Raw genomic sequence first — 27,373 nt, forward strand, 5'->3', positions numbered from 1 at the left:
AAATCCTCCCGCACCCCAAAATCCCCCCGGCGGCCCCAAAATCCCCCGCACCCCAAAATCCCCCCGGCGGCCCCAAAATCCCCCCGCGCCCCAAAATCCCCCCGGCGGCCCCAAAATCCCCCCGCACCCCAAAATAAGTCCCCCCGCACCCCAAAATCCCCCGCACCCCAAAATCCCCCCCGCACCCCAAAATCCCCCGCGCCCCAAAATCCCCCCCGCACCCCAAAATCCCCCCGCACCCCAAAATCCTCCCGCACCCCAAAATCCCCCGCACCCCAAATCCTCCTGCACCCCAAATTCCCCCGCACCCCAAAATCCCCCGCACCCCAAAATCCCCCCGGCGGCCCCAAGATCCCCCCGCACCCCAAAATTCCCCCGCGCCCCAAAATCCCCCCGCACCCCAAAATCCCCCCGCACCCCAAATTCCCCCCGCACCCCAAAATCCTCCAGCACCCCAAAATCCCCCCGCACCCCAAAATCCTCCCGCACCCCAAAATCCCCCCCGCACCCCAAATTCCCCCCGCACCCCAAAATCCTCCCGCACCCCAAATTCCCCCCGCACCCCGAATTTCCGACCCTGCCGAGCTCCCCAGTGGGTCCTGCTCCATCCGGCAGCTGCAATTCCCTGAGTTTGTCTCCCAAAGTCACCAGGACCTGACGGGGAAAAACTGGAAAATCCTCGATTTTCCTTTTCTTTTTTATATTTTTATTTTTATTTGCTCTTACTTCGTTTTACTTAATTTTACTTCCTTTTAATTTTTACTTTACTTTTTTGTTATTTTTTAATATTATTTATTTTATTGATTTTTAATTTTTTTTAAAAATTTCATCGTTTAATTTTTATTATTTTATTAGATGCCTCTGCCGGCTCCTTTCCCACCGGGAGCTGAAATTCCCAATCCTTCTTTTCCAGACCCGGCGGGATCTGACCCCTGAGGGCTCCGGAGCCGCGTCCTGACCCCAAATTTGGGAGCCCCAAATCCACGGAAAATCTCGAGTTGGATTTTATGTCTCCGGCTGCGCTCCCGGCTCCGGCCCCCGGGGAAGTTTTCTGCGGGAACGCGGAATTCCCAAGGAAAATGCCCCAATTCCCGGCGGGAATGTGATGAGGAGCAGGAGGAGGAGGATCCGCACGGGCCTTGCTGGGAGCTGGGCAGGGGCACCCCAGATCCGGGGACTTCTCCTGCTGAGGTGACCCCAAAACATCGGGATCAGCTCGGGGTGACCCCAAAACATCGGGATCGGCTCGGGGGTGACCCCAAAACATCGGGATCGGCTCGGGGGTGACCCCAAAACAGTGACACCAGCTTGGGGTGACCCCAAAACATCGGGATCAGCTCGGGGGTGACCCCAAAACAGTGACACCAGCTTGGGGTGACCCCAAAACATCGGGATCAGCTCGGGGGTGACCCCAAAACACCGGGATCGGCTCGGGGTGACCCCAAAACAGTGACACCAGCTTGGGGTGACCCCAAAACATCGGGATCGGCTTGGGGTGACCCCAAAACAGCGGGATTGGCTCGGGGTGACCCCAAAACAGCGGGATCGGCTCAGGGGTGACCCCAAAACAGTGACACCAGCTTGGGGTGACCCCAAAACACCGGGATCAGCTTGGGGTGACCCCAAAACAGCGGGATTGGCTCGGGGTGACCCCAAAACACCGGGATCAGCTCGGGGTGACCCCAAAACAGCGACACCAGCTTGGGGTGACCCCAAAACATCGGGATCGGCTTGGGGTGACCCCAAAACAGCGGGATCGGCTCAGGGTGACCCCAAAACAGCGGGGCCAGCTTCTCCTGAGGTGTCCCCAGATCCCTGGGACCAGCTTGGAGGTGTCCCCAGATCCACGGGATCACTTTGGAATTGTTCCCAAACCCCCAGGTCAGTTCAGAGCTGATCCTGGGATCCCTCCGGTGCTGTCCCCAAACCCCCAAAGTCCCTTTGGATCTGTCCCCAAACCCCAAGGTCCCTTTGGATCTGTCCCCAAACCCCAAAGTCCCTTTGGATCTGTCCCCAAAGCCCAGGATCAGTTCAGAGCTGTCCCCAAACCCTGGGGTCCCTTTGTCATTGTCCCCAACTCCCCAAGTTCCCTTTGTTGTTGTCCCCAAGTCCCTGAGGTCCCTTCAGCGCCGTCCCCAAGTCCCCGGGGTCCCTTTGGATCTGTCCCCAAGTCCCTGAGGTCCCTTTGTCGCTGTCCCCGGGGTCCCTTTGTTGCCGTCCCCAACCCCCGGGGTCCCTTTGGATCTGTCCCCAAGTCCCCGGGTCTCTTTGTCATTGTCCCCAAGTCCCCAAGTTCCCTTTGTCGTTGTCCCCAAGTCCCCAAGTTCCCTTTGGATCTGTCCCCAAGTTCCCTTTGTCTCTGTCCCCAAGGTCCCTTTGGATCTGTCCCCAAGTCCCCAAGTTCCCTTTGTTGTTGTCCCCAAGTCCCCAAGGTCCCTTTGTCGTTGTCCCCAAGTCCCCAAGGTCCCTCTGGATCTGTCCCCAACTCTCCAAGTTCCCTTTGTCACCATCCCCAACCCCCGGGGTCCCTTTGTCTCTGTCCCCAAGTCCCTGGGTCTCTTTGTCATTGTCCCCAAGTCCCCAAGTTCCCCTTGTCTCTGTCCCCAAGGTCCCTCTGGATCTGTCCCCAACTCTCCAAGTTCCCTTTGTCTCTGTCCCCAAGTTCCCTTTGTCGTTGTCCCCAAGTCCCCAAGGTCCCTTTGTCTCTGTCCCCAAGCCCCCGGGTCTCTTTGTCACCGTCCCCAACCCCCGGGCTCCCTCCGTCGCCGTCCCCTCTGCCCTGGCCATGATGCTGACCTCGGAGCCGGCCGCCCCGGCGGTGCCCCCGGCGCACCCCGAGCCCGCGCCGGGCGCCGGGGCCGCGGGCCCGGCCGGGAAGGAGGCGCTGAGCCGGGAGGAGCGGCGGCGGCGGCGGCGCGCCACGGCCAAGTACCGCACGGCGCACGCCACGCGCGAGCGCGTCCGCGTGGAGGCCTTCAACGCGGCCTTCGGCGAGCTGCGGCGCCTGCTGCCCACGCTGCCCCCCGACAAGAAACTGTCCAAGATCGAGATCCTGCGCCTGGCCATCTGCTACATCTCCTACCTGAACCACGTCCTGGACGTGTGAGAGGTCCGTGTGTCCGTCCCTGTGTCCGTCCTGTGTCCATGTGTCCATCCCCGTGTCCGTGTGTCCATCCCTGCTGCCCACGCTGCCTCTCGACAAGAAACTGTCCAAGATCGAGATCCTGCGCCTGGCCATCTGCTACATCTCCTACCTGAACCACGTCCTGGACGTGTGAGAGGTCCGTGTGTCCGTCCCTGTGTCCCTGTGTCCGTCCCCTGCTGCCCACGCTGCCCCCCGACAAGAAACTGTCCAAGATCGAGATCCTGCGCCTGGCCATCTGCTACATCTCCTACCTGAACCACGTCCTGGACGTGTGAGAGGTCCGTGTGTCCGTCCCTGTGTCCGTCCTGTGTCCATGTGTCCATCCCCGTGTCCATCCCTGCTGCCCATACTGCTCTCCAAGATCGAGATCCTGCGCCTGGCCATCTGCTACATCTCCTACCTGAACCACGTCCTGGACGTCTGAGGGGTCCGTGTGTCCGTCCCCGTGTCCGTGTGTCCGTCCCTGTGTCCGTGTGTCCATCCCTGTGTCCGTGTGTCCGTCCCTGCTGCCCACGCTGCCCCCTGACAAGAAGCTCTCCAAGATCGAGATCCTGCGCCTGGCCATCTGCTACATCTCCTACCTGAACCACGTCCTCGACGTCTGACAAGTCCGTGTGTCTGTCCCTGTGTCCATCTGTCCATCCCCGTGTCTGTCCTGTGTCTGTGTGTCCATCCCTGTGTCCCTCTGTCCATCCCTGTGTCCATCCATCCGTCCATCCGTGTGCCCACCCTGCCCCCCCCAGCCCTGCTCCCACGGCTTTGTATCCGCAATTCCAGAGGGAAGGAAGAGCCAATCCTGGCGGGCTGGGACGGCAAATCCCAGAGGGATGGAGCAGCAAATCCCAAAATGTTGGAGCAGCAAATCCCAGAGAGTGGAGCCGCAATTCCCAGGGGTTTGAGCAGTAATTCCTGAGGAACTGGAGCAGCAATTCCTGAGGAACTGGAGCAGCAATTCCCAGAAGGATGGAGCCAAAATTCCCAGAGGGACAGAGCTGCCAATCCCAGAGAGCTGGGACAGCAAATCCCAAAAGGTTGGAGCTGCAGTTCCCAGAGGAGCTGGGACCAGAATTCCCGGAGAACTGCAGCGGGAATTCCCGGGGCCGGCTCCTCCTTTTCCCCCAGACCCTTCCCTCCCCTCCCCCCGTCTCTGTGCCATGAGGATATTTATGGAATTGATTTATTTATTGAGAATTATGATTATTTATTATTTATTATTATCATTAATTATTATTATCACTATTTATTATGATTACTACTATGAACTTATCCACTGTGTCCTTGTGCAGTTCTGGGGGGAAAAGGAAAAGGCCTGTCCCCATTCCCAAACCCCTTCAGGGTCCTGTCCCCATTCCCAAACCCCTTCAGGGTCCTGTCCCCATTCCCAACCCCTTCAGGGTCCTGTCCCCATTCCCAAACCCCTTCAGGGTCACTTTTCACATTCCCAATCCCCTTTAGGATCCTGTCCCCATTCCCAAACCCCTTCAGGGTCCTGTCCCCATTCCCAAACCCCTTCAGGGTCACTTTTCACATTCCCAATCCCCTTTAGGATCCTGTCCCCATTCCCAAACCCCTTCAGGGTCCTGTCCCCATTCCCAAACCCCTTCAGGGTCACTTTTCCCATTCCCAACCCCTTCAGGGTCACTTTTCCCATTCCCAAACCCCTTCAGGGTCACTTTTCACATTCCCAAACCCCTTCAGGGTCACTTTTCCCATTCCCAAACCCCTTTAGGGTCACTTTTTCCATTCCCAACCCCTTTAGTGTCACTTTTCCCATTCCCAAACCCCTTCAGGGTCACTGTTCCCATTCCCAATCCCCTTTAGGATCCTGTCCCCATTCCCAAACCCCTTCAGGGTCACTTTTCACATTCCCAATCCCCTTTAGGGTCACTTTTCCCATTCCGAAACCCCTTTAGGATCCTGTCCCCATTCCCAACCCCTTCAGGGTCACTTTTCCCATTCCGAAACCCCTTTAGGATCCTGTCCCCATTCCCAAACCCCTTTAGGGTCACTTTTCCCATTCCCAATCCCTTTAGGGTCACTTTTCCCATTCCCAATCCCTTTAGGGTCACTTTTCCCATTCCCAAACCCCTTCAGGGTCACTTTTCCCATTCCCAACCCCTTCAGGGTCCTGTCCCCATTCCCAAACCCCTTCAGGGTCACTTTTCCCATTCCCAACCCCTTTAGGGTCACTTTTCACATTCCCAAACCCCTTCAGGGTCACTTTTCCCATTCCCAATCCCTTCAGGGTCACTTTTCCCATTCCCAATCCCGTTACGGTGACGTTCCCACCCCGGCAGACCCCAAACCCCGTTGGGGCCCCGGCCCCATCTGGCCCCATTGTCCCTCACAATGGGAGCTCTCTGCTCATTGACATTCCGGCCCCTCGGCCTGGGCCTCTCCAGGGCTGTCCCGGCACAATTCCCACTTTTTTTCCCCCTATTCCCACTTTTTCCTCCCTATTCCTAGCTTTTATCCCTATTCCCATTTTTTTTTTCCCATTCCCGTTTCTCCCCTATTTCCCATTTCCCTCCATTCCCATTTCCCCCCATTCCCATTTTCCCCCATTCCCATTTCCCCCCATTCCCATTTTCCCCTATTTCCCATTTTTCCCTCTTTCCAGCCCTTTCCATCCTCTCCATCCCTCGGGAAAATCCCATTCCTTGGGAGAATCCACCTGGGACTGGGAGAAAAATACGGGAATTGCTCCAGGGGTGTCCCCAATGTCCCCAGGGGTGTCCCCAATGTCCCCCCAGGGTTTTCCCCAATGTCCCCAATATGCCCCAGGGGTGTCCCCAATGTCCCCCCAGGGATGTCCCCCCGGGGTTGTCCCCAATGTCCCCCCAGGGATGTCCCCCTGGGGGTGTCCCCAGGGGTGTCCCCAGGGGTGTCCCCAATGTCCCCCGGGGGTGTCCCCAGTGTTCCCCCAGGGTTGTCCCCAATATCCCCAGGGGTGTCCCCAGTGTCCCCAGGGGTGTCCCCAGTGTCCCCCCAGGGTTTTCCCCAATGTCCCCAATATGCCCCAGGGGTGTCCCCAATGTCCCCCCAGGGATGTCCCCCCGGGGGTGTCCCCAATGTCCCCAGGGGTGTCCCCAATGTCCCCCCAGGGATGTCCCCCCGGGGGTGTCCCCAATGTCCACCCGGGGTTGTCCCCAATGTCCCCGGGGGTGTCCCCAGTGTTCCCCCAGGGGTGTCCCCAATGTCCCCAGGGGTGTCCCCAATGTCCCCCGGGGTTGTCCCCAATGTCCCCCCAGGGATGTCCCCCCGGGGGTGGCCCCAGTGTCCCCGGGCTTGTCCCCAATGTCCCCCGGGGTTGTCCCCAGTATCCCCCGGGGGTGTCCCCAATATCCCCTGGGGTGTCCCCAATGTCCCCGCGGGTGTCCCCAATGTCCCCAGGGGTGTCCCCAATGTCCCCAGGGTTTGTCCCCTGTCCCCAATCACCGCCGGGCCAGCAGCGCCCCCTACCGGGCCCCCCAGCCCTGCCCCCCCCAGTTTGGGGTCATCGTCCCCTGTCCCCCCCCGTCCCCCCCCTGCTGCGGGGACATCGCCCCCTCACCTTGGGAACCCCAAACCCTTTAGGGTCTATTGTCCCCAAACCCTTCAGGGCTCATTGTCCCCAAACCCCTTTCGGGTCCATTGTCCCCAAACCCTTCAGGGCTCATTGTCCCCAAACCCCTTTAGGGTCCATTGTCCCCAAACCCCTTTAGGGCTCATTTTCCCCAAACCCTTTAGGGTCTATTGTCCCCAAACCCTTCGGGGCTCATTGTCCCCAAACCCCTTTAGGGCTCATTGTCCCCAAACCCCTTTAGGGTCTATTGTCCCCAAACCCTTTAGGGTCCATTGTCCCCAAATCCCTTTAGGGTCCATTGTCCCCAAACCCTTTAGGGTCCATTGTCCCCAAACCCCTTTAGGGTCCATTGTCCCCAAACCCTTCGGGGCTCATTGTCCCCAAACCCTTTCGGGCTCATTGTCCCCAAACCCCTTTAGGGTCCATTGTCCCCAAACCCCTTTAGGGTCCATTGTCCCCAAACCCCTTTAGGGTCTATTGTCCCCAAACCCTTCAGGGCCGTGTCCCCCTCCCGCAGCCCTCGGAGGGGAGGGGCGGCCCCATAAACAGCGCCCCTTCCCAGCTGCCGCAGCTCCATCTGCCGGGAGCGACCCCGACCCCATAAATCACCCCGGGAACGACCCCGACCCCATAAATCATCCCCGGAGCGGGGCGGGAGCGCCCCGGGGCAGCCGCGGGGGCGGCCCAGGGACCCCCGGCAGAGACCCTAAGGCCGTGGGGTCACCAGGGACCCCCGGCACAGACCCCACAGCCATGGGGTCACCAGAGACCCCCGGGACCCCCGGCACAGACCCCACAGCCATGGGGTCACCAGGGACCCCCGGGACCCCCGGCACAGACCCCACAGCCATGGGGTCACCAGGGACCCCCGGCACAGACCCCACAGCCACCGGGTCACCCCTCAAACTCCCCCAAACCCCCGATACCCCCCATATCCCCCGAAAATCCTCCCGACCCCCATCTCCCCTCACCCCAAATCCCCCCAACTCCCCCAAAATCCCCCAAATCCCCCGACCTCCATCTCCCCTCGCCCCAAATCCCCCCAATGCCCCCAATACCCCCCAATACCCCCCACATCCCCCCCAATTCCCCCCAAATCCCCCCAAGCCCCCTCCCCAATTCCTTTCCCCTCCCGGCCCCTCCTCCCCATTGACCCCCACACGCATTTCAATCCCACCAATGGCAGCGCGGCTCTCTGCCCCCGCCTCACGCCATTGGTCAGCGCCGCCGGGGGCGTGGCCCGCGCGTTCCCACCCTCGCCCATTGAGCGCTCGGCTGTTCCGGGCAGCGGCCGCGCCCCCCCCCGCGCTCCGCACGCCGTGGGGCGGCTTTGGGGGGCTCGGGGGGATTTGGGGTCCCTCCCTCTGGGGAGATGAAGGCCTGGAGCCCCCCGTGTGTCCCCAGAGACCTCTTCTGGCTCGAGGGGTGCTGCTGGCCCTCAGCGCCCCCCAAAAACTCCCTCCCACCGCCCTGGCTCTCCTGCGGGCCGGGGGTCCCCCCCATTTGCGCAGGGATGGGGCTGGGGTCTTCCAGCCGCTCCCACGCACCCCGGAACCGCTGGGGCTGGGGGTGACCCCAAACCCGGGGGGTTCGGCCAGACCCCCCCCCCAGGACACCCCAAACCCGGCCGGGTGCAGGACCCGGACCCCATCTTATTTCGGGGGGGTTTATGGGGTCCAGAATCCTTCCCCACACCCCAAAACAAGGTGGGAGCAGCTGGGCTGTGCCCCGCCCCCCTGGGCTGAGACCCCCTGGGGGCAATTTTGGGGGGCTGAGACCCCCTGGGGGCAATTTTGGGGGGCTGAGAACCCTTTGTGGTCCCGAGACCTTTTGGGAGCCCATGCGGGGCCGGGGGGGGGGACACGAGGTGGGGCTCAACCCTCACTGCCCCCCCCCCAAAAAAACCCCAAAAAAACCGGGGGATTCTTCCCCAAAAAACGCCCCGTGCGCCCAAAAATGGGGGGGCTCTCCTCAAAAAGCGCCCCCTCCCCCAAAAAAGCGCATCCTCACCCCGAATCCCCCCGGCTGGGGGGGGGTCTCTGGCTGTCGGGGGGGGGGTCCGCGGGGTTCGGGGGTCCCCGGGTGTCCCCCCGCCCCAAACAATGGCCCCGCGGCGGCGCCGGGAGCGCGCAGCGCAGACAATGGGCGGGAGCGGCGGGGCCGGGGCCGGGCTCGGGGGGGTCCGGGGGAGCCGGGCTTTCCTCCGCCTCCTCCTCCTCTTCCTCCTCCTCCTCCTCCTCCTCCTCCTCCTCCTCCTCCTCCTCCTCCGCCGCCGCCGCCGCCGCCGCCGCCGCCGGGGTTTCGGTGCGGGGGGGACGCGCACAAAGGTGCGGCGGCGATGGTGAGTGCGGGGGCACCGGGGGGCTGGGGCCGCTGCCGGGGCGATCCCGGGATGCCGAACCGGCCCCGGGGCCGCGCCGGGGCCGCGCCGGGCGCGCTCCCTGCGGGAAGGGCCCCGGCACCGCCGCTCTGCCCGGGCCGGCGGCGGCTGCGGGAGCCCCGAGCCCGGCGCTGGGCCGGGGGTCCCGGCTGGGGAGGGGGCGGTGGGACCCCCGGGACCCCCCCCCGGCACCTCCCCGGGACCCCGAGGGGCTGCGGGGCTCCGCCGGAGCCTCCTCGGGGCGCGATGCGACCCCCGGGACCCCCGAATCCCCCCCGGCGGCGGCGGCGGCGGCCTCGGAGCGCTTTGAGCCCATCCCGGGGCACCTGCGGGGTGTCCCCCGGTGTCCCCGGCACCCTCGGGATGTCCCCGGGGTGTCCCCCGGTGTCCCCGGCACCCTCGGGATGTCCCCAGGGTGTCCCCCGGTGTCCCCGGCACCCTCGGGGTGTGCCCGGGGTGTTCCCCGGTGTCCCCGGCACCCTCGGGATGTGTCCGGGGTGTTCCCCGGTGTCCCCGGCACCCTCGGGATGTGTCCGGGGTGTTCCCCGGTGTCCCCGGCACCCTCGGGATGTGTCCGGGGTGTTCCCCGGTGTCCCCGGCACCCTCGGGATGTCCCTGGGGTGTCTCCGCGGTGTCCCCGGTGTTCCCGTCCCCATCAGGGTGTCCCCGGTGTCCCCACTGTGTCCCCCCCGTCACCCTCAGGGTGTCCCCGGTGTCCCCCGCGCTGTCCCCGCTGTCCCCATCCCCTCGCCGGTGTCCGGGCGCGGCGGGGCCGTCCCGGGGGTCCCTGGGGCGGGGTGTCCCCCGTGTCCCCGTGTCCCCCGTGTCCCGTGTCCCGTGTCCCGTGTCCCCCTCTCTCCCCGTGTCCCCGCTGTCCCCGTGTCCCCCTCTCTCCCCGTGTCCCGTGTCCCGTGTCCCCCTCTCTCCCCGTGTCCCCCCATGTCCCCCGTGTCCCCGCTGTCCCCGTGTCCCCGTGTCCCGTGTCCCGTGTCCCCGTGTCCCGTGTCCCGTGTCCCCGTGTCCCGTGTCCCCCCCGTGCCCCGTGTCCCGTGTCCCCGTGTCCCGTGTCCCGTGTCCCCGTGTCCCGTGTCCCCCCCGTGCCCCGTGTCCCGTGTCCCCGTGTCCCGTGTCCCATGTCCCCCGTGTCCCGTGTCCCCCTCTCTCCCGGTGCCCCCCGGCCCTGCCCGGTGCCCGGGGGTCCGTGGGCCGGGCGCGCCCGGTGCCCCCGGCTCCGGGACAGCCCGGGCCGGATCCCGAGCCGGTTCCTGGATCCCGAGCCGGTTCCTGGATCCCGAGCCGGTTCCTGGATCCCGAGCCGGTTCCTGGATCCCGAGCCGGTTCCTGGATCCCGAGCCGGTTCCTGGATCCCGAGCCGGTTCCTGGCGGAGCCGCCGGGAGTTCCCGGGAGGAGCCCGGCCTGGGATGATTTTTTTCCTTTGGGATCCTTTTCCCCCGCCGCGGGCGGAGGTGAAAACGCAACAGAACAACAAAAAGAAATCAAAACACACGCACACACACAAAAAAGGAGATTTGGGAATAATTCGGATCTCCTGGAAAAGAAGATTTTCTCCATCCCAGAAATCCGAGGATGGGGCTGGGAGTCAGACGGGATCCCGAGGATTTTCCAGGGGCTTTGTGAAGCTGGGATGATTTAATTAATGAACAATCAACAATTAACAGGCGGCGGCCGGAGAGGGGGACCTGGGGGCGGCCGCTCCGGGGTGAGGTCACCCCGTGTCCCCCGCCCGGAATTCCAGAGGGGCCGGGGACATCCCAGCCTTGGGAATGATCCCATGGGAAGTTCCTTGTTTTCCCCGGCTGCCGGCAGACAATGGGGCCCGAGGGATCCGGCTTCATTCGGGATTTGGGATCGTTTTTCCAAGCGGAGCTTTTGTGGATTTATTGTCCGGCCCGGGATGCTCGGGAAGAAGATCCTGGGAAGGGATTTGGGAATTCCCGGCTCGGAATTCCGGCCAGCACCGCCCCAAATCCAAGGAGTTCCCTGCGGATCCCGGGACTGGATGAAAACATCGGCAGCGTTCCTCGATCCCGCCCGGATCCCGTCCCGGCCGCTTCTCCGGGATCCTGGACGTGGATATTGGATTGGGAGCATCCCAAAGGATCGGCAGCTGCTGGAGAAGAGTTCTCACGGATCCACAGCCCCAGTCCTGGGCGAGCCGGGTGTCCTTTCGGGGCAGGAATTGGGGTTTTGGGGTTTCTCCTGGAGAAAACATCGGAATTCCGAGCGAGGACGTGGATTTCTGGGATCGTCCTTCCCAAATCCTGTGGAGCCACCTGGAAGCGGCTTTGGGGCGTCCTTGGGATTGTTGGAAGGGACGGAGAGCTTGGATTTGGGATTTCTCCAGGGAATCCTGAGCGCTCCCCAGGAATTTGGGATGGGGGAATTTAGAGATGTGCGGTGGGAATTCCAGAATCCCCAGGAATTTTTTTGCTGGGAATTTGGGATTCCAGCTCTGGAATTCGGTTTTCCAGGTTTGGATCCTCATGGAAAAAGGGGCTGGGAAGGGAAGTGGGAAATTCCATGGATGGGAACGGGGCTGGAGCCGCTGGAAAAGGGAACGGAGGATCCTGAGGGACCTGGGGGGTGATCCCAGAGAAAAGTGGGATCAGGGGGATTTGGGATCTGATTCCAGGGAACGGGGTCCAGACAAGAGGGAACAGCCTCGAGCTGTGCCAGGGTGGGAAATTCGGGATGATTTTTCCATGAGAAAAGGGCTGGGAAGCGCCGGAAGGGGCTCAGGGAGGGCTGGATCCCATCCCTGGAGGGAATTCCTGGAATTCGGATGTCGATCCATCCCATCTCGGACTCGGTGACCTCGGAGATCTTTCCCAGCCTGGACAATCCCAGGATTCTCACTCCCTTTGGAAGCACATCCCAGATTCCCGACTGGATCCCGGAGTTGGATTCTCCTGGCAAAGGAGCCTTGGGATGCTCCCACCCCATTCCCTCCAGGACGGAATCCCAGATCCTTCATCCGCCGGATTCTCCCTCTCCAAGTGGGATTTTTCCAAGGAAAATTCATTCCCAGAACCCCAGATCAAGAAGGAGAGGATTTTCGTCTTGGAATTCTCCCTCTGGAGCCATTGAGAAGAAGTTTTACCTCTGGAAACGCTTGGATCTACTTTTTATTTTTAATTATTTTCATTCTTTTGGGAATATTTGAATCCCAAACATTGGATTTGAGGTTCAGGACTTTGATCCCGAGCCCCATCCCAGGAAAAATTCCAGCCTGGACTTGAAGACGTTGGGAATGGCGAAGCCTCTCCGGCCCTGGGGGGATTTTTTGGGAGCTTTGATCATCCCAGGATTAAAAAATAGGAATTTTCCTCCTCCTGTTTTGCATCCTGCTCTGGCTCCCGGCGTCTCCCAGAGTCCGGGAATCCGTTCCTGACTTTTCCAGGGCTGTGGAACCGGCTCTGCTGGAAAAGATCCCAAGAAAAGTCCCTTTTTTTTTTTTTCCCTGCTGGAACCAGAGGATGAGGAGCTCCTGGATCCCAGATTCCTGCTGGGATTCCTGAATTCCCTTTGGAAAACTGCTGGCAAACTCCTGGATTCCCGGAAAATCCCAAATGTATTTTGGCTGAATCCACAAGCTGGGCCCAAGAGACCTCGGAATACCCGGAAAATCCCAGGATTCATGGAAAACCCCAGGGTTTCTGGAAAATCCCAAGTTCACTTCAGCTGGAGACACTGGGATTCCTGGAAAACTCAGGGATTCCTGGAGAATCCCAAATTGATCCCAGCTGATCATTCAGGATCATGATTCCCAAAAGTTTTGGGATGCCTGGGGTGGGGTCCAATCGCTTCTCCACGGTGCTCCCAAGGAATTCCCAAGCGCCGGAATTCGGGAATTGGCGCATTTGGGAACTGGATTTGGGAATTGGCGAGATTTGGGAATTGGATTTGGGAATTGACGGGATTCGGGAATTGGCGAGATTTGGGAATTGAATTTGGGAACTGGTGGGATTTGGGAACTGGTGGGATTCGGGAACTGGCGGGATTCGGAAACTGGATTTGGGAATTGAATTTGGGAACTGGTGGGATTTGGGAACTGGATTTGGGAATTGGTGGGATTTGGGAATTGGCGAGATTTGGGAATTGGCAGGGTTTGGGAATTGGCGAGATTTAGGAATTGGATTTGACAATTGGATTTGAGAACTGGCAGGATTTTGGAATTGGCGAGATTTGGGAACTGGATTTGGGAACTGGATTTGGGAACTAGTGGGATTCGGGAACTGGCGGGATTTGGGAACTGGATTTGGGAATTGAATTTGGGAACTGGTGGGATTTGGGAACTGGATTTGGGAATTGGTGGGATTTGGGAATTGGCGAGATTTGGGAATTGGTGGGATTTGGGAATTGGCGAGATTTGGGAACTGGATTTGGGAATTGGATTCAGGAGCTGGATTTGGGAACTGAATTTGGGAACTGGTGGGATTTGGGAACTGGATTTGGGAACTGGATTTGGGAACTGGATTTGGGAACTGGATTTGGGAATTGGATTCAGGAGCTGGATTTGGGAACTGAATTTGGGAACTGGTGGGATTTGGGAACTGGATTTGGGAACTGGATTTGGGAACTGGATTTGGGAACTGAATTTGGGAACTGGTGGGATTTGGGAACTGGATTTGGGAACTGGATTTGGGAACTGGATTTGGGAACTGGATTTGGGAATTGGATTCGGAGCTGGATTTGGGGTCCGGCGGGACTGGGGAATTTCCGGGGATCGGGAATTTGGGAGGAGCTCCCGAATTCCCGCTCCTCGGCTCCTCGGCTCCAGGGCGGCCCCCCCGTGCCGTGAGCAGCCCCCCATGCCCGGCCCGTGTCCCATGCCGGCCCCTCCGGAGGCGCCGGACGCTCCACAGGCCCCGGAGAGCGCCGGGACGGAGCCGGAGCCGCCGGTGAGCGAGCCCTCATACTGGGGATACTGGGGATACTGGGCATACTGGGGATACTGGGGATACTGGGGATACTGGGATGGGATCCGCCCCTTACTGGGGATACTGGGGATACTGGGATGGGATCCGCCCCTTACTGGGGATACTGGGATGGGATCCGCCTGTTACTGGGGATACTGGGACATACTGGGATGGGATCTGCCCCTTACTGGGGATACTGGGATGGGATCCGCCCGTTACTGGGGATACTGGGGATAATGGGATGGGATCCGCCCGTTACTGCGGATACTGGGATGGGATCCACCCCTTACTGGGGATACTGGGGTGGGATCTGCCCGTTACTGGGGATACTGGGGATACTGGGGATACTGGGATGGGATCCGCCCCTTACTGGGGATACTGGGGATACTGGGGATACTGGGGATACTGGGGATACTGGGATGGGATCCGCCCCTTACTGGGGATACTGGGGATACTGGGATGGGATCCGCCCCTTACTGGGGATACTGGGACATACTGGGATGGGATCCGCCCCTTACTGGGGATACTGGGGATACTGGGATGGGATCCGCCCCTTACTGGGACATACTGGGATGGGATCCGCCCGTTACTGGGGATACTGGGGATACTGGGATGGGATCCGCCCCTTACTGGGGATACTGGGATGGGATCCGCCCCTTACTGGGGATACTGGGACATACTGGGATGTGATCCGCCCCTTACTGGGGATACTGGGATGGGATCCGCCCCTTACTGGGGATACTGGGATATACTGGGATGGGATCCGCCCCTTACTGGGGATACTGGGATGGGATCCGCCCCTTACTGGGGATACTGGGACATACTGGGATGGGATCCACCCCTTACTGGGGATACTGGGATGGGATCCGCCTGTTACTGGGGATACTGGGACATACTGGGATGGGATCTGCCCCTTACTGGAACATACTGGGATGGGATCAGCACGTTACTGGGGATACTGGGATGGGATCTGCCCCTTACTGGGGATACTGGGACATACTGGGACAGGATAATCCCATTACTGGGGGTACTGGGACACACTGGGATAGGATCAACCCCATTACTGGGATAACTGGGACACACTGGTACAGAACCCACCCGTTACTGGGGATACTGGGCCATACTGGGAAGGATCCAGCCTTTCCTGGGGATACTGGGCCATACTGGGAAGGATCCAGCCCTTCCTGGGGATACTGGGCCATACTGGGAAGGATCCAGCCCTTACTGGGGATACTGGGCCATACTGGGACCCCCAGTGTCTCCTGGCCCCATTCCCGTCTCCCAGACAATGGCGGGAGCGGGGAAAGGCCTCGGTTTCCATGGAGATCCGTGCGGGATCATCCGGAATTCCGGACAAAGGAATTGTTTTCGCCTCCTTGACCCCTTCCCCCCTTTCCCGGGGCCTTGGGAAAGGGGCCCGAGGCTTTTTCGGGGTTGGTTCGGTGGGAATGGGATTTCCATGGGAACCCGGGAAGCTGGGACGGCTCCCAGAGGCAGCTGGGGCCTCCCGAATTGGGATTGGGGCGGCCGGATTCCCCCAAAACCCTCGGGAAAACTCGGCGGGGTTCGGCACGATCACCCCGGTGCAATTCCCAGATTCCCAGGGGTGGGGACACAGCCCCAGATCCCAAATTCCCTCTCCCTCCCGACCCCAAATCCCCTTCCCTGCCCATCCCAAATTCCCTCTTCTTCCCAACCCCAAATCCCCTTTTCCTGCCCATCCCAAATTCCCTCTTCTTCCCGACCCCAAATCCCCTTTTCCTGCCCCATTTCCCACTGGGCAATGGGATGCAGGGACAGGAGGGGCTCTGGGACCCTTCCCCCCTTACTGGGCCGTACTGGGCCATTCTGGGCCGTACTGGGCCGTACTGGTACGTACTGGGCCCTACTGGGCCGTACTGGGCCGTACTGTGCCATACTGGGCCATACTGGGCCGTACTGGGCCATACTGGGCCATACTGGTATGTACTGGGCCGTACTGAACCGTACTGGGCCTTACTGGGCCGTACTGGGCCCTACTGGGCCCTACTGGGCCCTACTGGGCCCTACTGGGCCCTACTGGGCCGCACTGGGCCGTACTGGGCCTTACTGGGCCCTATTGGGCCCTACTGGGCCTTACTGGGCCCTATTGGGCCGTACTGGGCTGTACTGGGCCATACTGGTATGTACTGGGCCGTACTGAACCGTACTGGGCCTTACTGGGCCGTACTGGGCCGTACTGGGCCCTACTGGGCCCTACTGGGCCTTACTGGGCCCTACCGGGCCGTACTGGGCCTTACTGGGCCCTATTGGGCCATACTGGGCCGTACTGGGCCTTACTGGGCCTTACTGGGCCCTACCGAGCCGTACTGGGCCCTACCGAGCCGTACTGGGCCCTACCGAGCCGTACTGGGCTGTACTGGGCCGTACTGGGCCGTACTGGGCCCTACCGGGCTGTACCGGGCCGTACTGGGCCGTACTGGGCCGTACTGGGCCCTACCGGGCCCTACCGGGCCCTACCGGGCCGTACTGGGCCATACTGGGCCCTACTGGGCCGTACTGGGCCCTACCGGGCCCTACTGGGCCGTACTGGGCCATACTGGGCCCTACCGGGCCGTACTGGGCCATACTGGGCCATACTGGGCCGGCCCCAGTGACGTCCCCATGTGTCCCCGCAGGCGGGCGCGTCCTTTTCTCCTGAGCGAGGCCACCCCAAGGTGACAAAATTGAGCCCCTCAAGGTCACGGTCGACTTCCTGACGGCGCCCCTGGGCCTGAAGAAGCCCCCGCTGAAGGAGGCCCTGGCCGCTCTCCCGGGAAAACCCAAATCCCAAATCCTGGAGCGGCGCAAAGCCCGGCGCTCCGACGCCATGGACAACGAGTCGCAGTATTCCGGATATTCCTACAAATCCGGCCATTCCCGCGGCTCCCGCAAGCACAGGTGGGGCGCCCCGCGCTCCCCGTCCCCACGTTTGGTGGGCGCGCCCATCCCGGTGCGTGGCCCAGCTTTATCCCGCTTTTCCCCCCATTTCCCGCTTTTCCCAGGGATCGGCGGGAGCGGCACCGCTCCAAGAGCCGGGATGGGACACGCGGGGACAAATCGGTGACGATCCAAGCGCCGGGAGAACCTTTGCTGGACAACGAATCCACACGGGGGGACGAGAGGGTGAGCGGGGAAAGGGCTGGAAGCCCGACGGGGGATCCCGGCGGAATTTCCCGGCGGAGCGGTCCGGCCGGTCGGGCCGGTCCCGGGAAAAGGAGAAAATGAGAAAATGAAAGGAGACGCGGCAGCGGCTCCGGCGGCGCCTCGGGAAAAGCCAGGGCTGGAAAACGGCCCCGGGATCTGATCCCGACGGAGCCAAAGCTCGAGGATTTGCCCCCAAATTCCCGCCCGGATGGAACCGGGGAGGCCGCCACGCCCCTGGTGCCCCTCGTTCCCGAATTTTGGAATTCCTCCGGGCTCCGCGGAGACCGATCCCAGCCTTTCATCCTCTCCCAGTCCGCCCACGCCAGCGGCTCCGGCGCTTTTCATGTTCCCTCTCCGGCGGCTTTTCCCGGGAATGGGCTCCCGAAGCCGCCCTTCCCGTCCTGCTGGAGAGCCCCGGGCTCCGCTTTCCCTTTGGAATGAAATTCGTGGAGCCGTGGGATCGGCTGGAAGGGGCCTCGAGGATCGTCCCATGGGCAGGGACGCCTCCCACTATCCCGGGCTGCTCCGAGCTGGGACTGGCGCTTCCAGGGGTGGGGGATCCATGGAAAAACCAGGCGCCCTCACAGGGAGGAATTTCCTGGTTTTCCGGCAGAAATTGGTGGGGAAAGTTCCGAAACGGGAAAAAATACCCAAATTCCAGGAACGTCCAAGTGCCCAAAAGCAGGGTGAGGGAAAGACACCCACGGGGTGTGGGAAGGAATCCAGCTGGGAAGGATTCTGGGATTTTTGGCACCTCTCTGGCTGGGAGAATGGGTTCTGGAGCAGGGAAGGGCCTGTCCGGAGCCATTCCCGACAATTCCTGGCAATTCCCAACAATTCCCAACCATTCCCAGCCTCGCTGGCACGGGCAGCGGTGCGGGGGCGCGCCGGGCATGTTCCTTCTGGCCCTGCCAGCCGGGGGGGTTGCCAGGAAATCCGGGAGCTTCCCGATCCCAAAGCTGCTCCTGCCGGGAGCTGCCCGATCCCAAAGCTGCTCCTGCCGGAGCCGGAGCTTTCCCGGAGGGAAAATTCCCGGCGGAATCGCCGCTCTCCCAGTCCCAGGCTGAGGTTCCACCACCCCGAGGAGAGCGATGGCTCCGGGGAGCGCTCCCGGCGTGGAGGTGGGATGGGGGTTTGGGAATGTCCCTCTGGGATTGGAGGAATTTGGGGCCACCAGTCGGAATGTGGCCCGGGCCCTCCCCAGGGTCGCTCCTGGATTGGAGGTGTCACGGGTGGGAGGTGCTGGAGGGGGGTTTGGAGCAGGGAATGCTCCTCTGGGATTGAAGGAATTCGGGAACCACCCCTTGGGATGTCCCCTGTCACCTCCCCAGGGTGACAGTTCCTGGTTTGGAGCTGCGGTGGGTGGGAGGTCCTGGAGGTGAGGACAGGTGGGACACGGAGCCAGCCCTGGAAATGTCCCTCCCCAGGGTGACAGTGGGGACACTCTTGGCTCGGAGGTGCAAAGGATGGGAGTCCTGGAGGTGAGGTGGCCACCTGGGACGGGTGGGACACGGAGCCACCCCCGGCAACGTCCCCTGTCCCCTCCCCAGGACGACAACTGGGGCGAGACCACCACGGTGGTGACGGGGACGTCGGAGCACAGCATCTCCCACGACGACCTCACGCGCATCACCAAGGACATGGAGGACAGCGCCCACCTGGACTGCTCCCGCCACCTGGGCGTGGCCCTGGGCGTGGCCCTGGCGCTCCTGGCCTTCCTCACGCCCTTGGCCTTCCTCCTCCTCCCGCAGCTGCTGTGGCGGGAGGAGCTGGAGCCCTGCGGGACGCCCTGCGAGGGGCTCTTCATCTCGGTGGCCTTCAAACTCCTCATCCTCCTGCTGGGCAGCTGGGCCTTGTTCTTCCGCCGCCCCAAAGCCTTCTTCCCGCGCGTCTTCGTCTTCCGCGCCCTGCTCATGGTGCTGGTCTTCCTGCTGCTCGTGTCCTACTGGCTCTTCTACGGCGTGCGGATCTTGGACTCGCGGGACCGCAACTACCGCGGCGTGGTGCAGTTCGCCGTCTCCTTGGTGGACGCTCTGCTCTTCGTCCACTACCTGGCCGTGGTGCTGCTGGAGCTGCGGCAGCTCCAGCCCCAGTTCACGCTCAAGGCCGTGCGCTCGGCCGACGGCGCCAGCCGCTTCTACAACGTCGGCCACCTCAGGTGGGGACGGCTGCGGTGGCCGGGTGGGCGTTCCCGTGGTGGGAATGGGGAGTTTTTCATGGGAAAGGTGGTGAGGGGCGGCGTGGAGAAGTTCTGAGGGAGCTGCAAGGAATCAGCCTGGAGGAAAGGGGGATCCGAGGGGGTTTGGGGCTCCTCCAAGGGGGGTTTGATCGCAGGGAACGGGGGCAGGACAAGAGGGAACGGCCTCGAGCTGTGCCAGGGTGGGAAATCTGGGAAAATCCCTCCTGGAAAGGGCAGCCAGGCCTTGGACAGGGCTGACCAGGGAGGTTTGGAGTGGCCACCCCTGGAGGTGTCCAAGGAGTTCCTGGAGAGCCCTCGGGATGACCAAGTGGGACTCGGCCACCGTTCAGATCCTGGAGCTCTTTTCTCTGGGAATTGATGGAACGGTTTGGGTTGGAAGGACCTTAAAGAATCCATGGGCAGGGACACCTCCCACCATCCCAGGTGGCTCCAACCCGACCTTGGGCACTTCCAGGAATGGGGCGGCCACGGTTTTTCCCGGGAATTCCATTCCAGCCCCTCCTGTGCCTCACACCTTCCCCGTGCCCCACCTTTCCCCTGGCAGCATCCAGCGAGCGGCCGTGTGGATCCTGGAGAATTACTACCACGACTTCCCGGTCTACAACCCCGCCCTCCTCAACCTTCCAAAATCCGTCCTTTCCAAGAAAATGTCTGGCTTTAAGGTCTATTCCCTCGGCGAGGGTGAGATTCCCCTTTTGCCGTGGCCTCTCCTCTCCTTTTCCTCCCGTTTCTCCGTCCCCATCCCTGTGTTCCTGTCGGGAATTTTTCGGGGGGAGCTCCGGGTGCGGAACCCGAGCTCATCCCCGGTCCGGCCGGCCGCGCAGAGAACTCCACCAACAACTCCACGGGGCAGTCGCGGGCGGTGATCGCGGCGGCGGCGCGGCGGCGCGACAACAGCCACAACGAGTTCTACTACAAGGAGGCCGAGCACGAGCGCCGGGTGCGGAAACGCCGCGCCAGGTGCGGAGAAATCCGCGGATCCCCCGTGTCGGGAATGCCGTGGTGGGCTCCTCCCGGCTCTTCCACGGGTGGGGAGATTCCAGGGGGCGATCCCGGCTCGTCCCAAGGGCGGTCCTTTGGGTGGGTCTTCAGCCAAGTTGGTTGAAGCTTGCGTTCCTTCATCCATTTGAGCAAATCCCACCAGATCCAAGATTTCCATCCCGGATCCAAGATTTCCATCCTGGATCCAAGATCTCCATCCCGGATCCAAGATTTCCATCCCGGATCCAAGGGATTTCTGTCCCAAATCCAAGGGGGTTTCCATCCCAAATCCAAGGGGTTTCCCATCTGAAATCCAATGGATTTTCCATCCCAAATCCAAGGGGTTTCCCATCTGAAATCCAATGGATTTTCCATCCCAAATCCAAGTGGATTTCCATCCCAAATCCAAGGGGTTTCCATCCCAAATCCACCGGGTTTCCCACCCCAAATCCAAGGGGTTTCTCATCCCAAATTCAAGTGGATTTCCATCCCAAATCCATGGGGTTTTCAATCCCAAATCCACGGGGTTTCCCATCACAAATCCACCGGGTTTCCATCCCAAATCCAAGTGGATTTCCATCCCAAATCCATGGGGTTTTCAATCCCAAATCCAAGTGGATTTCCATCCCAAATCCATGGGGTTTCCATCCCAAATCCATGGGGTTTTCCATCCCAAATCCACTGGGTTTCCATCCCAAATCCAAGTGGATTTCCATCCCAAATCCATGGGGTTTTCAATCCCAAATCCACCGGGTTTCCATCCCAAATCCAAGTGGATTTCCATCCCAAATCCATGGGGTTTTCAATCCCAAATCCACCAGGTTTCCCACCCCAAATCCACGGGGTTTCCATCCCAAATCCACGAGGTTCCCATTCCAAATCCACGGGGTTTCCCACCCCAAATCCACCAGGTTTCCATCCCAAATCCAAGGGGTTTTCAATCCCAAATCCACTGGGTTTCCCATCCCAAATCCACCGGGTTTCCATCCCAAATCCAAGTGGATTTCCATCCCAAATCCATGGGGTTTTCCATCCCAAATCCACCAGGTTTCCATCCCAAATCCAAGTGGATTTCCATCCCAAATCCATGGGGTTTTCAATCCCAAATCCACTGGGTTTCCCATCCCAAATCCACCGGGTTTCCATCCCAAATCCAAGTGGATTTCCACCCCAGATCCATGGGGTTTCCCATCTCAAATACATGGGGTTTCCATCCCAAATCCATGGGGTTTCCACCCCAAACCCATGGGGTTTTCCATCCCAAATCCAAGGGGTTTCCCATCCCAAATCCAAGTGGATTTCCACCCCAGATCCATGGGGTTTTCCATCCCAAATCCACCGGGTTTCCATCCCAAATTCAAGTGGATTTCCACCCCAGATCCATGGGGTTTCCCATCTCAAATACATGGGGTTTCCATCCCAAATCCAAGGGGTTTCCCATCCCAAATCCACCGGGTTTCCATCCCAAATCCATGGGGTTTCCCACCCCAAACCCACGGGTTTCCCATCTCTCCCGGCAGGCTGGTGGTGGCGGTGGAAGAGGCCTTCACCCACATCAAGCGGCTGCAGGAGGACGACCAGAAGAACCCGCGGGAGATCATGGACCCGCGCGAGGCCGCCCAGGCCATCTTCGCCTCCATGGCCCGCGCCATGCAGAAGTACCTGAGGACCACCAAGCAGCAGCCCTACCACACCATGGAGAGCATCCTGCAGCACCTGGAGTTCTGCATCACCCACGACATGACCCCCAAGGTGCGTGGGGGTCATCCAAGCGGGATTTGGGTGGGTTTCGTCCCGTTTGGGATCATCCCGTCGGGAAAACGAGGGGCTGGAGCGAGGTGGGGCTGGGTTCTTCTCGCGGGGAACTGGGAATGGAGCTGGAGCAGCTGGAGAAGGGAATGGAGGATCCTGAGGGAGCTGGGGGAGCTCAGCCTGGAGAAAAGGGGGATCCAGGGGGGATTTGGGATCTGCCAGGGGGGATTTGGGATCTGATCCCAGGGAATGGGGGTCGGACAAGAGGGAACGGCCTCGAGCTGTGCCAGGGTGGGAAATTTGGGAAAATCCCTCCTGGAAAGGGTTTGGAAGGGCCTCAGGGAGGGTTGGAGTGGCCACCCCTGGAGGAATTCCTGGAATTCCGGCTGAGCAGGCGGGGATTGGCCTCAGCTCCGACTCGATGCCCTCGGAGCTCTTTCCCAAGCTGGACAATCCCAGGATCCAGCCCCAGAAATCCCCACGGCGCCGCGGGGCCGTTTTTCCCTCTCCCAAACCAAACCGTGGGCCGAGCCGGGCGGAGCTGACCTTGTGTCCTCCCCCTTTCCCAAGGCCTTCCTGGAGCGGTACCTGACGGCCGGTCCCACCATCCAGTACCACAAGGACCGCTGGCTGGCCAAGCAGTGGACGCTGGTCAGCGAGGAGCCGGTGACCAACGGCCTCAAGGACGGCGTGGTCTTCGTGCTGAAGCGCCAGGACTTCAGCCTGGTGGTGTCCACCAAGAAGATCCCGTTCTTCAAGCTCTCCGAGGAGTTCGTGGACCCCAAGTCGCACAAGTTCATCATGAGGCTGCAGTCGGAGACCTCGGTGTGACCGGCCGGGATGGGACTTTTCCCCGAATTCTTCCGGCTCCGAATCTCCGAATTTGGCTCCTCCGGCGCCGCCAGGCTGCGGAAAACCGGGAACGCCGCTCCCGGCTCCGGCGCCTTGCTGGGATCATGACCACTTGTCCTTTCCTGAGGTGGCTGAGCCCCTTTTCCTCCTCCTCCAACTCCTCCTCATCATCATTCCCCAAATCCGGATCCTTCGGAGCCGTAACTCAAGGGCTAATTCCAAGAATTCCCAACTTCCTTCTTCACCAGCATCCTGGAGCAGCTCCGGGTCCCTCCTGCTCCCGTCCGTTTTCTCCTGGACATCTGTCCTGGCTCCGGCCTTAAACCCCTGCCGGGTTTGGAATCCCAAGGGAATTCCTTGGGCGAGGAGAAGGATTTTGGAAGCATCTCCAGGATCCGTGGCTGCTATGGAAAACTCCCGTGGTGCATCCCGGGTTTCGGGAGCGTCCTCCTCGCCTCCCTCCGCCGACGGTTTTTTAGGAAAAAACAGCGGAAATTTGGGGTTTTTTTGGAGGAGGCGAAGGTTGCATTGAGGTTTTTGGGGTTTTTTGGGTGGATTTTGCTGCTCCGGAGAGGATCCGTGTCCCAAATTCCAGCGGGGCAATCCTGGATCCGTAACCCTGAGGAGCTCCTGGGAGAGGTCAGCGAGGTCCCACAGAATTCCCACAGAATTCCCACAGAATTCCCATGGGAATCCCACGGAAAACGCTTTTTTTTTTGCCTCCTCCTGGTTTTACTTTTAAGGTCGCAAATACCTCATGGATGGATTTGGAATTTTATTCCCTTTTTTTTATTTTTTCCCCTTCTCCAGCTTCCACCTCCACCCTGGTGGGGCTGGAAGTGCCGGATTTCATTCCAGGGAGAGTTTTGGGGTCGGATTTTGGGGCCGATTTTGTCCTGAGCACTAAAAAAGGAGAGTTTGGAGCCAGGGGAGGCTTCCCCACCAGCACCAGTAGCAAAATGGGGGGATCCATCCCCAATTCCAGGAAATCCCCCCTTTTTTTGGGGACTTTTCGGGGGGAATTTCAACTTGGAGCCCATTTTGGGGCATTTTCCTGAAAAAAAAAAAAAAAAAAAAAAAAAAAAAAAAAAGCAGATGGATCTTCCTGGGAAGGGTGGGGAATTCACAATTCCATTGGGGAATTTTGGGAGATCAAAATTCCCTTTTTTTTTGGTTCAGTTTTCGGGGTTGGGTTTGGAATTTGTTTTCCCGCAGAGCCGAGAGTTTTGTGCATGCGTGTAGAAAGTTGTAAAATGTCAAATTAATGGTTTTTAATATATAAAAAAAGCTTGGATTTTCCCGGATTTTCGCAGTGGATCGGAGCGTTCCGGCAGTGGTAGGAATTTTTTTTCCGTTGGTGTTTGGTTGTTTTTTGGGTTTTTTTCTTTTTGTTTTTGGTTTGGTTTTTTTTTTTTTTTTTCATAGAGGAACTAAAATTGTACAATTTTGTTTTTTTAATAAAATAAATCTGTTTTGACTAATTTTTTTAAAATTTATTTCAGCTTAAGGGCTGTGGGGCCAAGGCTTTGGGGTCGCTGGGGCCGAGGATTTGCAATTTTGGAGAGCAGGATTTGGGGTGTTTGCCGCTAAAGTTTTGGGATCTACCGGGATAAAATTTTGGGATCTGCAGGGCCAAAAACTTGGAATTTTTGGGGCTGAGGGTTTGGGGTCAATGCCCAGCTCCTCTCCAAAACTCGCGGGGAACAACGGCCCAGGGGGCTGCGCCTCCCGGCTGGGAAATTCCGAGGATTTTTGGGATAAAATCCCGCTTTTCGTGCTGTTCCTCGCACGGGGAACCCTCAGGAGCCACCCGGGGGCGAGTCCGGCTGCGGAGAGAAGAAGCGGGAGTTGGGAGAGGCAGGAATTGTCCCTGGATCCCGGGAATTGCCCCTGGATCCTGGGAATTGTCCCTGGATCCCGGGAATTGCCCCTTTATTCTGGGAATTGTCCCTTTATCCCGGGAATTGTCCCTTTATCCCGGGAATTGTCCCTGGATCCCGGGAATTGTCCCTGGATCCTGGGAACTGCCCCTGGATCCCGGGAATTGTCCCTGGATCCCGGGAATTGTCTCTTTATCCCGGGAATTGCCCCTGGATCCCGGGAATTGTCCCTGGATCCCGGGAATTGTCCCTGGATCCTGGGAATTGTCCCTTTATCCTGGGAATTGCCCCTTTATTCTGGGAATTGTCCCTTTATCCCGGGAATTGTCCCTGGATCCCGGGAATTGTCCCTTTATTCTGGGAATTGTCCCTGGATCCCGGGAATTGTCTCTTTATCCCGGGAATTGTCCCTGGATCCCGGGAATTGTCCCTGGATCCCGGGAATTGCCCCTGGATCCCGGGAATTGTCCCTTTATTCTGGGAATTGTCCCTGGATCCCGGGAATTACCCCTGGATCCCGGGAATTGCCCCTGGATCCCGGGAATTGTCCCTGGATCCCGGGAATTGTCCCTTTATTCTGGGAATTGCCCCTGGATCCCGGGAATTGTCCCAGGATCCCGGGAATTGCCCCTGGATCCCGGGAATTACCCCTGGATCCCGGGAATTGTCCCTGGATCCCGGGAACTGCCCCTGGATCCTGGGAATTGCCCCTGGATCCCGGGAATTGCCCCTGGATCCCGGGAATTGCCCCTGGATCCCGGGAATTGCCCCTGGATCCTGGGAACTGCCCCTGGATCCTGGGAATTGTTCCTTTATCCCAGGAATTCTCTTTCCCCCCGAATTTTCCCTTTCCCCCGGAATTTTCCCTTTTCCCTTGGAATTTTCCCTTTCCCCCGGAATTTTCCCTTTTATCCTGGAATTTTCCCTTTTCCCCCCGAATTTTCCCTTTTCCCCGGAATTTTCCCTTTTCCCCGGAATTTTCCCTTTTCCCCAGAATTTTCCCTTTTCCCCCGGAATTTTCCCTTTTCCCCCGGAATTTTCCCTTTTCCCTGGAATTTCCCTTTTCCCTGGAATTTTCCCTTTTCCCTGGAATTTCCCTTTTCCCCCGGAATTTTCCCTTTTCCCCCGGAATTTTCCCTTTCCCCTGGAATTTTCCTTTTCCCTTGGAATTTTCCCTTTTCCCCGGAATTTTCCCTTTTCCCTGGAATTTTCCCTTTTCCCCCGGAATTTTCCCTTTTCCCCGGAATTTTCCCTTTTCCCTGGAATTTTCCCTTTTCCCCCAGAATTTTCCCTTTCCCCCAGAATTTTCCCTTTTCCCTGGAATTTTCCCTTTTCCCTGGAATTTCCCTTTTCCCTGGAATTTCCCTTTTCCTGGAATTTCCCTTTCCCAACCAGGGGCTGCGGCGGTTCCGGCTGGTCCAAGGGGGTCTCGCTTTGCTCCGGGAATTTTGGGATGGGGTCACGGAGCTGGGGCTGCACCAGAGCTCCCAAATCTGCACGGGAAGGTTGGGATGAGATCTGGGAATTCCCGGGATTTGGGAATTCTGGAAAGGTTTGGGATGGGAGGAGCTTTAGGAGCATTCCCGCCATCCCAAACTTGGGCACTTCCAAGGATGGAATAACGAAATATCCCAATGAGATTGAATATCCCGGGGGAAAAAATTAAATATTCCAACAAAATTAAATATCCCAGAAGAAAAAAAAAATTGCCCGCTCCAATAAAATTAAAAACCCAATAAAAAGTAAAATAAAATAAAATAAAGTAAAATAAAGTAAAATAAAATAAAATAAAGTAAAATAAAATAAAATAAAATGAAATAAAATAAAATAAAATAAAATAAAATAAAAAAGTAATAAAATAAAATAAAATAAAATAAAATAAAATAAAATAAAATAAAATAAAATAAAATGAAATAAAATAAAATAAAATAAAATAAAATAAAGTAATATAAAATAAAATAAAATAATAAAATAATAAAATAAAATAAAATAAAATAAAATTATGAAATGAAATAAAATAAAATAAAAAAATAAAATAAAATAAAATAAAGCAAAATAAAATAAAATAAAATAAAATGAAATAAAATAAAATAAAGCAAAATAAAATAAAATAAAATAAAATAATAAAATAAAATAAAATAAAATAAATTTTTTTTTTAAATGTGAAAGACAATATTCCAGTAAAACCAAAATATCCCAATAAAATCAAACACCGCAATGAATCAAAACCAGTAAAACCAGTTTCCCCAGCGCTCACCTGAGGAGTCGCTGCCACTCCTGAGCTGGTCCCGGATCCCTGTGACAGAACAGACCCAAAATCTGCATTTTCCACCCCAAATCCCCTTCGGCAAACCCCAAATCGGAGCGGCCGAGCCCCAGTTCGGGTTTGGAGCGGGAAAAAACCCAAAAGGCCAAAAATTTGTGTGAGCCGGAGCAGGAAAGGGCAGAGGTGACCCCAAAGAGGAATTTCAGGTCAGGTGGGAAATTTGGGATGAATTCGGGGGATTTTGGG

General features: G+C 58.6%; 2 protein-coding genes and 1 long non-coding RNA gene across 3 annotated transcripts; 2 read left to right on the forward strand and 1 right to left on the reverse strand.

Moving 5' to 3' along the window:
- The first annotated feature begins 2,785 nt into the window (after positions 1–2,785).
- On the forward strand, positions 2,786–3,319 carry NHLH1 (nescient helix-loop-helix 1). Its single transcript, XM_021542184.3, has one exon. It carries the CDS (start codon positions 2,786–2,788, stop codon positions 3,104–3,106), a length of 321 nt encoding a protein of 106 aa, XP_021397859.1. The 3' UTR covers positions 3,107–3,319.
- Positions 3,320–8,960: 5,641 nt separating this feature from the next.
- VANGL2 (VANGL planar cell polarity protein 2) lies at positions 8,961–22,963 on the forward strand. The gene is made up of 8 exons (XM_077789368.1): positions 8,961–9,051; positions 16,689–16,950; positions 17,055–17,175; positions 18,747–19,354; positions 19,941–20,077; positions 20,221–20,356; positions 21,898–22,129; positions 22,700–22,963. Exons 2-8 carry the CDS (start codon positions 16,880–16,882, stop codon positions 22,958–22,960), a joined length of 1,566 nt encoding a protein of 521 aa, XP_077645494.1. The 5' UTR covers positions 8,961–9,051; positions 16,689–16,879; the 3' UTR covers positions 22,961–22,963.
- Positions 22,964–24,417: 1,454 nt separating this feature from the next.
- Positions 24,418–26,343, reverse strand: LOC144247785 (uncharacterized). Its single transcript, XR_013341310.1, has 2 exons — positions 26,254–26,343; positions 24,418–24,807 (listed from the first exon to the last, which is right to left on the reverse strand). It is a non-coding gene; the product is annotated as an uncharacterized LOC144247785 (long non-coding RNA).
- Positions 26,344–27,373: the final 1,030 nt, after the last annotated feature.

This window comes from Lonchura striata, chromosome 33 (genome assembly GCF_046129695.1).
Source record: "Lonchura striata isolate bLonStr1 chromosome 33, bLonStr1.mat, whole genome shotgun sequence".
NCBI classification, from domain to species: domain Eukaryota; kingdom Metazoa; phylum Chordata; class Aves; order Passeriformes; family Estrildidae; genus Lonchura; species Lonchura striata.

Coding starts and splice junctions, on each gene's coding strand:
- NHLH1 (XM_021542184.3), top strand. CDS start 2,786: ATGATGCTGACCTCGGAGCCGGCCGCCCCGGCGGTGCCCCCGGCGCAC.
- VANGL2 (XM_077789368.1), top strand. CDS start 16,880: ATGGACAACGAGTCGCAGTATTCCGGATATTCCTACAAATCCGGCCAT. Junction 17,176..18,746: donor CCACACGGGGGGACGAGAGG/GTGAGCGGGGAA, acceptor TCCCCTCCCCAG/GACGACAACTGGGGCGAGAC. Junction 20,357..21,897: donor GTGCGGAAACGCCGCGCCAG/GTGCGGAGAAAT, acceptor CTCTCCCGGCAG/GCTGGTGGTGGCGGTGGAAG.